Source organism: Phyllostomus hastatus, unplaced genomic scaffold (assembly GCF_019186645.2).
Source record: "Phyllostomus hastatus isolate PE091 unplaced genomic scaffold, TTU_PhHast_1.1 phas_scaffold_46, whole genome shotgun sequence".
Lineage (NCBI taxonomy): Eukaryota > Metazoa > Chordata > Mammalia > Chiroptera > Phyllostomidae > Phyllostomus > Phyllostomus hastatus.
The window spans coordinates 19,409,599-19,420,599 of NW_025334032.1; the positions used below are offsets into that span (position 1 = coordinate 19,409,599).

General features: G+C 43.6%; 1 protein-coding gene across 1 annotated transcript; it reads left to right on the plus strand.

The window, feature by feature from the left end:
- Positions 1–2,290: 2,290 nt before the first annotated feature.
- LOC123807498 (arylamine N-acetyltransferase 1) lies at positions 2,291–10,503 on the plus strand. Its single transcript, XM_045821404.1, has 2 exons — positions 2,291–2,339; positions 8,387–10,503. Exon 2 carries the CDS (start codon positions 8,393–8,395, stop codon positions 9,263–9,265), a length of 873 nt encoding a protein of 290 aa, XP_045677360.1. The 5' UTR covers positions 2,291–2,339; positions 8,387–8,392; the 3' UTR covers positions 9,266–10,503.
- Positions 10,504–11,001: the final 498 nt, after the last annotated feature.

Sequence of the window (11,001 nt, forward strand, 5' to 3'; positions counted from 1 at the left end):
TCAAAGGGGGAGTATTTTACTTCAGTCTATGTGAAAATAAATGTCTCATAAATGACTTTTCTTTTTGCAAGGAAATAAAAGTGATCTAGCATGCTTTAATACTTAAAACAAAAAGTGTTAGCACACATTAGAATTGTTATAATTCAATAACTAATTTGATTATTATTTTAGAAAAGGAGCATGCTCATGAAGTTTACAACTTCCTCACATTGGAATTGGGAGAGCTTACCTTCACGTTATCATTATTAATCCTGCTAGTTCACTTCTCTCTCTCTGTCCCTTCTGTGGTGGGGAGAGTGCTCAGTGGCAGTTCAAGTATTTCCCAGTTCTGCTGCCCTTCCACAGGAAGTAGAAAGCTTTCAGCCTGAGCGTTCGAAGAACCATTCCATTGCAGAAGGGGCCCTTAAGCCCACTGAAATCTCGGCTGGACGATCTCTACTTTCACGGCCCTCAGAGGCCAGGACCCACGACTCAGGGCTGACTCTGCTTTAACCTCGGGACTCAGGATCTCAGGTTCCTGGGACAGTTTTTGTTGGAGGTTCTTGTGGGCCTTTGTTCCTTTAGCTAAAATGATAGTAGTATTCTCAAAATCATGAATTTGTCATGGATTTTATTGCCAAGTATTAAATTTCCAGGACTCAAGAGGACTATGCCCACATTTCATTGAACAATTCCATTCTCATGCTTTGTTCCAAAATGGTCCAGCCCCGAAGCTGCATCCAGGGATTATATCTCCCCCTCTGCAATGTGTTTCTAGCAAGATCTGCTCTGCAGTCCCAGCTTTAGCTCTGCTGAGTCCTGGTGACTATGGCAGCGGAGTGCTTCCTTAACACTTTGCCGTTTAATTCACTAAGAAGCTGAGAGAGTCAATAGGAATGTGATGAGCTGCTCAAACTCACCAGTAATCGAAGTGCCAATTAAAACAACACTGAGCTATCAGCTTGGACTCATGAGACAGACGGACACAGAAGGTTGCTAACAGAAAGTGTCAACCAGGATATGAGGGAAACAGGAATCTTTCTGCACAAGATGACAGTCAGGCTCAGTGAAATCAAGCACACCGCTGTCCTGTCGCCCAGGATGTCACATCTGTGGTGTGTATCCATGTAAAGCTCTCATGTCCATCGACAGGGCACCTGCAGGAAAGTATTCATCACACTGGTGTCGGTAGTGACTGGAAGCTGATGGCACCTAAGTGTCCTTCACCAGTGGTTCTGCTAAGTTAAATGGCCCCAGGCTGGTTTCCTCTAAAACCAGACCTTGCGATGAGGGTTTGCCTTCATTTAAATAGCTTGTTTGGGAGTTGATTTAAGAAAACCCAGCATGGGAGTGGGAAAGGCGAAGGCTGGAGTGGTTTGGGAGTGAAGGGTTCCTAGTGCAGGTGATCTCAGTGGACACTGGGAGCTAAATCCCACTGGAGGACATCGGGAGACAGTGTCTGTGTGGTTCATGCCTCAAGGCCGTCCCACCTGAGCAGGTAGGCTGTGCAGGTATTTATCTTTCAACTCTCATCATGCTGGGCTGATTTGGGGTCCCAGGGTGTAGCCTGCCCATAAAAAGGCCAAGAGAAAACTTTCCCAAATTTGTGCAGCAGCACACCAGAGCTATGGCCTAGAACAGTTAGTGCCTACAGGAGAGTACAACTGTGTAATGAAGAGAGTTTTAAAAAATGTAGTGTAGAGGGAAATGCATAAGAAACAGCAAGAGTTATAGAGCAGTATCATTAATGTGAATTAAAAACACAAACAGAAACACCACCCATTCCTCTAGAACATGCACATTCATTCCTTAGACACAGAGTCAACTCAGTAACGTTTCCCAGGACCCCTGGGGGGTGGGGAGTGAGTGGTATTGATGATCGGGCATAAAAGGAAAACAATAGAGACTGAGGGGCCTCACAGAAACTGAAGAAGGAATGTTATAATCTGGAGAGAGAGATTTAAAACATCCATCTCTGCCTCCTTTAGCTTAGGGATCTGCTTTTCCTGGAACTCCTCAAATTTCTCACCTCCATGTTACAAATAGGATGTCTGGCTTCAGGGTCCCTAAGGCGAGGACTGTGTCAAATACTCAGATACAAGGTCATATCCCTCGTAGCCCATGACAGGGGCTCCTCAGATAATATAGTCTCCCCTCTTCTTTGCTGAATAGATTTGAAGAGGAGGCACACAAGGACATCCCTAGGACCCACAACTACATTTCCCAGAGATCCCTGGGTGATTCTAAGTGGACTCTTTGGGAGGGGCAGTGTGGAAAGCCAATGAGGGCACTTCCTGTGTTGACTCCAGTGGGAGGAGTGAAGTCAGTCTAGTTCCTGGTGCTGGTCCTAGTAGAACTTGGTGAGTGACTCTTTATGCTTTGAAATTGGGGCTTGGTCCCACCTCAGCTGTGAGTCCAGCAGGCTAGACACTGCAGTGTGTCTGAATTGCAGTCCAGAGGTGGTTCAGAAGGTGTGGCTGACACCTGCTTTGAGTCCTTATGCTGTAAGGGCTGTGCAGTGTAGTGTGAGGGTAGCAGACCCTCGATGCACACCCTGTGGGTTAGAGTCACAGCCACACCACACCCAGCTGTGGGGACTTGGGCGGACCACCCAGCATCTTTGAAAGTCAGTTTATCTGTCAGTGAAATGGAGCTCATTAGAGAGCTTACTGAAAAAGTGGTTGTGAGGGTTACAGAGTGTGTAAAAACCAGCTGTGTGCACAAAGTGTGTTTCAGGGAACTGGATTTCCTTGTCAGATAATGGAAACAGTGATGTCCACCTCCTCTGTCCCCAACCAAGAGTGTCCCAAGGGCACAGTTAGTCCTGGCAGCAGCGGGTTTGTGACCATCCCTGCTCCCTCTGCATCAGCTGACAAGGATTTCTGCAATAATCCCAACAGGAGGGGGGACACATTGTCTGCACTGCTGGAGGGAATTCCTGGGGGAAGTTTCCTGCCCTGGAGGGAGGCTTAGGGGGAAGGGCCTCCAGCAGCCATCAGTGAACTTGGCATATCAATCTATTCTCCAAGGGTTCCTCCAGAAAGGTAATTTGAATTGGAGTACCTTCTTGCAAAGTACAAATTGCAGCAGTCAGTTCAACAGTTGAATATTGACCATTCAAGAAAACACCAAGGATCCATCAGGAGATTAACAGGAAAAAGCAGGCCTCTTTCACCTCACATTCCAGGCTCTCTGGAAGTTGCCTGTGCATCTTACCTTCGTTCTGCACAGCTCTCCAGAGGACCACCGATAGGTCTCACTGAAGTCAGGTTCCCAGAATCAGACCCTGAGATCAGGTGGACTTCCAAAACCTCGCACAAGTCATTCATTGACTTAAAGCTGCCCTGGCAGCAAATGAGTTCCCTGGCTTGTCCAGCTCTCTGCAGAGGAAGGCAGAGCAGCTCCAGGAGCCCTCAGGGGGCCCTCCAAAGAGTCTAGGGTGCAGGTCCTTAAGCATAAGGACAGAGAAGCCAGGCCAGGGGCACAGTGAAATGGTAAAAGACATCTGAAGGGATCGGGGTGGGACAGACAGCATTCTCCCCACAGTAGCCTCGGTCCCGAATCCTCACCAATGCTGCATGCCCTCTCTAGGCACACTGAGCATGCTTGTTCCTTCCCTCTCTGTTCTTAGGGTGGAGGCCAACAGGTCTAATGGGTTTCATCTGAGTCACACTTTCCAAACATTTTTAAAACCTTACTTGATATTCTCATACATTTTCTACTTTTTGTTCTATAATAAGAGGAGTCAATGTTGACCATGAACTCTTTATTGTGGCCTCTCTCATCTTTTTTTTTTCATTTTAATTTACACCCTTACTGGCCAGTTGGGAGGTACCACTTTATCAGGGTAGCTCACTGTTGATGCATTCCTCAAGTTCTGTCATGTTTGAGATTGTCTTTATACTTAGGATGCCTTTGTGATTAAATGCAACACTAGCTGAGGGTAGTGTTTGAAGATCAGACTCCCTTCTTAACTTAGTAGACCTACTACTGTGGGGCGTTCTGACCCCTGCGTGACAGTTTCTCCCTTATGAAGTGTTGGCTTTTCCTCCAAATACCCAGGTAGTTTCCTCCCATTTTCAATTTCAGTAATTTAACTGGAATACATTCCAGTGTTGAATGTTGAATCGCACTTTTCCAGAATCTGGCTGTTTTTTAGATTTAATTTTTGCTGCAGTTCAGGAAAATGATTTTGTTATTTTTATATACATTTTCTATTGTGCTTTTTGAGATTTCTTCTTCAGAAGCACCAGTTGTTTTCCTATTGGCTTCTTTCTATTTGTTTAATGGCTTTACCTTTTCATTGACTTTTACTATAGTATCAAGTTTCTCTTCTACACATGTGATCTGATATCACACTGCATCTATATTGTCCCTTTCTGTTTGTAATTAATTATATATTAGCTTTGTTTTTGTCCTTAGTTTCCTAAGGTCTAAGATAAAATAATAGAGCTGCATTATTTCATTATTATTTTATCACTTCATTTTTTGGCTCTCTGTTATGAATCCATGTTAAATGTTCTTTTGCTCCAAGTGCCCGTGAAGAATTTCTCTCCATTGCTCAGTTTATTTCTGTTCTTGAGCTGGTCGTCTGTTTTTGTCTCTCTTTTTGCACATTATATCCTTTAATTCCCACTCTCGCAGTGTATTTGCACCCTGTGTTTTTATTATATTTGTGCCTGTCTAGCTTTGTCTCCACCTCTTCCTTGTTTCTTGAACCGAAGGAACCTGACTGGTGAGGGGTCTGTGTGGAGCGGGGCCTGGACTCCTCACTCTCCCAGTGGAGACACTCTGATGGCCGATCTTCCCCGTATGGATGCTTCTTCCTTTCTGGTGAAACTGCACATAAAGAACGTTGTGCTTTATTATTCTTTTCCCCCAATATCCCAAATTGTGCTTTATCTCTGAAGGAAGAACAGCTGCTACCATGGCACACTGGTCTTTGCTGTGTTTGGTAAGTCTTGTAGCAACACTTGGGGGCACAGAACATGGCTGACCCCCGCCTAGCTGATTCCCTGGCAACCGGCCATCTGGCTGCTTGCTTCTGAGGCCCCTCCTGCCACTCCACACCCTCTGCCCCAGGTGCGCTGCTCTGGTCTCCTGTGGCTCCACTTTCCACACCCCTCCCCCCATCCCACGCAACCCAGATGTTCACGTTACACCTCAGTCCTGTCCTTCTGTTTTGTGATTTTTCATAATTCATGGTCCACCAAACTACCTTTATGTTTTCATAGGAGGTCACATTGTATTTTTTACTGTCTTTTCTATTATTTTTAGAGTTTGGGTCAGATAGAAGGAATTTCTAAGTCTTCTGAATTAAAGTTGAAAATCGCCCCACTTCCAGTTTACTTAGAAAGATATTAAGTGTCTTTCTGAGAGTTCCCAGTGGGCCTTCTGAAGTGTGTTCGCTCTGTCTCCCTTGGGTCTTTTCCGACATTTGTCGGCAAGCTGAAATGAAAGGGCGTGTCCCGCACAGAAAGGCTACCGTGAGTGTAGAAAGTCAGTGATGTTTTCAGTCCTGTCTTTCCCTGGCGACTACTTTCTAAATGCTTCCAGTGTTGCACCTGGAATCACAGCTTCAGTAAATCACAGCTTCTTCTGTTTGTTTGGTCACAGAATACTCAAATACTATTTGGTTATAACATGTTGCATTTGGACCCATAACAGAAACTGGCTTCTTTTAAATGCACCCGCAGTTACTAAATTCTAACTCAACACTATCTCTTAAAAAAAAGGAAAGAAGGGGAAAACAAACACTTGAAAATAGATTATAACATTTAAAACATTTAAAATTTTTCTGATAGTAATGGTCTAACCAAGAATATAATAGCCAGATTGTAAACCATCCGGTTTTCTGTTTGTTCAGCCTTTTTCCTACATGCTCTTTGCAGATTCTGGATCAGGGGCTGGAGTAGGTGTGGGGCAGTCTGGCTAAAGACCGGTGGTTCTCTCTGTGCTGGGGTGGAAGGGTGTCAGAGCTTGTGTAAATGTTGAGAAAGATACTGGTGAGATGAGAAGAAATTAATGAATCTAATAGTTTAAGGAAAATAATATTACAGACATGAAGACAATTTGGAAGCACTGACAAAATGGAAATGATGGCTGGGTGAAAAAAGGAAGAATCTGAAAGAAACAATACAAGGAGAGAAAAGAGACATGCTTAGCTTATCGCCACGAAACTTAACGGTCGTGGCCCTTTGCATGTATTAGTCATCTCGGGCTGTGCCACTCTGTGGAGGGTTAGTCTTGATGTCTGCATACTGCTGTTGCCATCAAAGTCTCAACAGGCTCAGACTGTTCGGTACCAGGTGAAGAAGGCCTTTTTGAAAAGGTCAGGTGTGTGTAAACCATTTTGTTTTTGTTTCTTTTGTGCCCCATCAGCTGCCCTCCTCACCTGGCACTGTTTCCAGATGCACAGGCAGGAGAGGGTTTGGGGTGGTCTGGTCACGTGAGCTGTCTGTCTGTATCTCAGTGGTCCAATTTTACAGCACGTGTAGATGCTGAGGAAGGGCACCGATGCAACTTTAGATGAGAAGAAATAAAAGGAGCTTCAAAGATTTGTGGAAGATGATTTTACGGCATCGAGAATAGAGAAAGTTGAAACACTGGCAGGATGGGAACAGTAGCTGGTGGAAAAGGACAAACAGGAGGATCCAAGAGAGATGAGATCGTGAAGGGCACCAGAAACACACAGCTTATCACCATTAACCGGGCAGGGGGCCTTGTCCCGTGTCACCGCAGGCCGTGTCATATCACCAGTGGTCACGCACTGCTGTTATAATCGGGGTACACACTGGGGTAGGCCACTTAGTAGCAAGGGAGAGAAAGTCAAGAGATCTTTCTTTCTTTTTTCTTTTGGCTTACATTATCAGAAAGTCAAGAGATAACGACTTGTGATTCAGGTCTTTTTTTGTCTTCCCTCCTGCATTTCACTCCTTGGCTAATAAATTCTTTGCTGATACTACTCTTCAGCAAGTTCTCCCAGTTAGCGTTGCCCAGATATGCTACCAGCTGCTAGTTCTCCAGCAGAAAGTACCTGCTTAGGTTTTGGCAAAAGTCCCTCATAGGGACCGGACTTGGGTTACCTGCCATCCACCAGCAAAGCAACGGTGCTGGAGCATATGTGCTTTGAACGGGTCCCACCTGGGTCACATGTCTGTCCCCTCAGCTCAGAGGGAATGAGGGGTATAGCTCATTCCCATACAATCGTCAGAAACACCAGTCTGACTATTGTGTACTTTGCCCAAACTGCAACATTTTCACAGTGACTTCTTGTCCCGGAGTAAAAGCCAACAGAATCGGTTTTAAGGCCGCCGTTACCTGTCTGATTTCATCTCAGCCCACACTCCGTCTCCCTCACTCTGCTCCAATTGCCCAGGCTCCACGTTAAGGCTTTTAAAAACTTTCTGTTGTTTCTGCCTGCATGGCCTTTCCCACGTGTGTGGCCATGGCTAACTCTCACAGCCTGCAGGTCACAGTGAGGGTTGCTTTGACCGCTGTATGTGAAATTAAATTTCACTGTGTGCACATCTTTCTTTGCTGTAGTTTCCCCAGAGCACTCATCACAGTCTGAGAAATAGCATGTTTTATTTATTTATTCAGTTGACTATTGCTGCCATCCCAACCCACACTGAAATGTAAGATTTCTGAGAGCAAGCAAGTATCAGATCACTAGAAAATACATAACAGATTTTCATAAAATTTTTATTGAATGAATCAATAAATCAATGTGGGGAGGAATATAAATCTTTGTGTGTGTAACTTTGAATGGGTTCAGCTAAAGGTGAAGTTGAGTGGGTCAGGTACCCAGAATACAATGTGCTATATAATTCTCCTGTTCACACTAGAACTATTTGTAAACTGTATTTTTATTTATTTGTTTTTTTTTAGAGAGGCCAAGAAAGGAAGAAAGAGAGGGAGAGAAACAATGTGTGGTTGCATCTTGAGTGCCCCATACTGAGGACTTGGCCTGCAACCCAGGCATTTGCCCTGACTGGGAATTCAACGAGTGACTGGTTCATAGGCAGGCACTCATTCCACTGAGCCACACCAACCAGAGTATAAACCCTATTTTAATTGACACCAATTTGAACCTCTTTTAATTTATTACTAACAAAACCACATATAAACTGTTTATCGTTTTGCTCATCATTTAATCTGGATTTATAGCTTCTCATCTTTAATACCTGGAACCAGTGATAATACTTTTCATACAGGGTTACTGAGACTAGTGAGTGAATTTAAGCACATGAAAACAATGACTACAATGAAAGTATTAAACAAAAGACTTACGTTGCAGATATTCATCACCAGTTTGTATTTAGATATTTAAAATACATGAATTATAATTCAAAATCCAAGTGCAAAGGTAACACGATGTGCTCTTGCTTTATTTTCCTTGCCTTAGGCAACCATGGACATTGAAGCGTATTTTGAAAGAATTGGTTATAAGAACTCCAGGGACAAATTGGACCTGGAAACATTAACTGACATCCTTCAGCACCAGATCTGGGCTGTTCCCTTTGAGAACCTGAACATCCATTGTGGGAAGCGCATGGAACTGGGCTTGGAGGCCATTTTTGATCAAGTGGTGAGGAGGAGGCGGGGTGGCTGGTGCCTCCAGGTCAATCACCTCCTGTACTGGGCTCTGACCACCATGGGTTTCCAGGCCACCATGTTGGGAGGCTACGTGTTCAGCCCTCCGGCCGACAAATACAGCAGTGCTATGATTCACCTTCTGCTGAAGGTCACCTTGGATGGCAGACACTACATAGTTGATGCTGGGTTTGGACGCTCTTACCAGATGTGGCAGCCTCTGGAGTTAATTTCTGGGAAGGATCAGCCTCAGGTGCCCTGCGTCTTCCGCTTGACTGAAGAGAGAGGAACCTGGTACCTGGACCAAATCAGAAGAGAGCAGTACATTCCAAACCAGGAATTTCTTAACTCTGATCTCCTGGAAAGGAACAAGTACCGAAAGATCTACTCCTTTACTCTGGAGCCTCGAACAATTGAAGATTTTGAGTCTGTTAATGAGTACCTTCAGACGTCTCCAGCATCTTTGTTTACAAGCAAGTCATTCTGTTCCTTGCAGACCCCAGATGGGGTTCACTGTTTAGTGGGCCTTACCCTCACCTTTAGGAAATTCAATTATAAAGACAATGTGGATTCGGTGGAGTTTAAGACACTGAATGAAGAAGAAATAGGAGAAGAGCTGAAAAATATATTTAATATTTCCTTGGAGGGAAAGCTTGTGCCCAAATATGGTGATAAATTCTTTACCATTTAGAGTAAGCAGTAGAAATGATCTTCAGTACTATTGTATTATTGCATCTTGTATTATACATGGAAACTTCTTATTATAAAAATCAAATATACATAAAAGTAGAGAGAATAAAATAATTAACCTCTATGCATCACCCATTTTGCCAACTGTCCACTGGTAACCTGTCTCTCATATTTCCTCAATGACAGTATGTGATACTAAAAAAACTCTAGATATTAAATCATTTCAACCTTTAAAACGTCAGCCTATGTATTTAGACAACTTTTTTTTTCTGAGAACAACTCTTTCCATGACTTGCAGGTCAAGTTCAGAGACAAATTTACTGGTGATCAATGTATGAAGTCTAAAATCCTCTGCTGTACTTAAGAGGTGTTCTGGGATTTTTAGTCAGACAACATTTCAAAGAAAACAGAACCACACATCTTTTCAACATTAATAATAGTAAAGGTATTTTAAGGGTGATCTATGGTTTTCTTGGAAGAAAATAGTGATTTTTGCTAAAAAAACTTCCATACTGGTTGAACGTTGAATTCACAAAAAATGTTTACCTGTGGCTCAGGAAATGGGCAACCGAGGAAACAGTCTTTATTAAACGCAACCAGCATGTGTCCAATGTCCAATATCAATTTTTACAAAAGCCCGCATGTACAAGGCAGGGTTAGAATTCTACAAAGAGGAGTGAGACGTGATATTGCTCCTGAGTAGTTCCCAGACGAGGCTTCACCCAGCAAACAGTAGCGTGTGGTTAAGCACCAGGAGAGTGACACAGCTCATGGTTTCTTACATGGCTCTTTCTGCAACCGAGTTCTTTGGGTAGCATTTTCCTTAATATAGAAATGCTGGCATAGAAAATTTTTCAAATTTCAGAATTAAGTAATTTTGTCTAAAAGTTATAACTATTGTGAATTTTAAAATATTACCTATAAAAACCTGATGTCTAAACTGCATGTGAAAACAATGTCACCAGTAAGTGTCTGTCTGGCAGAGTCAGGATGCCAGGGGCTTCCTCACACCCTCTTTCTCATCTGCCAGTTCTTTCCTTTTACTTCCTCCCACACGTGTCCTAAGGGAAAGAGAATGAGCTGCAAGGTGTAGAGATCTGAGTTCAAATCCTGTGGAACTGGGTGGACTACTTGATCAGTCTGTGGATCTGATCCCTCAGAGATAAAATGGGAATAATACTTACATAATTTAATGCCTGGAGTAGATTCTCAATAAATTTTGTTATATGGATGAATGAATGATGTCAGTAATGTTTTTGATATTGAGTCAGCATTTGATGAAAGTTCTTCCATCTTGCTTTATTTCCCCAGCTCAACTCAGGTCCTAAATCTGCCTGCCCCTCCCTCGGTTAAATATGAGTACGGCATCAGAGGGCCCCAGTCTACTGTGGCTCTGTGCTTCCGAATTGGGTTCTTTGCTTCTCTGTAGCTCCCACTTTCTGTGTGTGAATCCCGGAAACAGGGCCATAATTTCAACTGCAGACTTGTTCTTACATCACTCTCCCCCTTCAACTTGTGGTGATTGTAACGGCAATGAAAAAATAAAATAAAATGGCATAAGCATTGCTAAGAGAGGCACTTAAAATAGAGTCAGGAGGCTGTTAAGGAAGCGGAGCCTATGCAGCCTGTGCACAGCTTTTATTTTTTTGCATATTTTTCCATTGCCATTTGGCCCCCTAATCCACCTCCCTCCTCCTGCAATCACCACACTATTGTCCATGTCCATGAGTCCTTTTT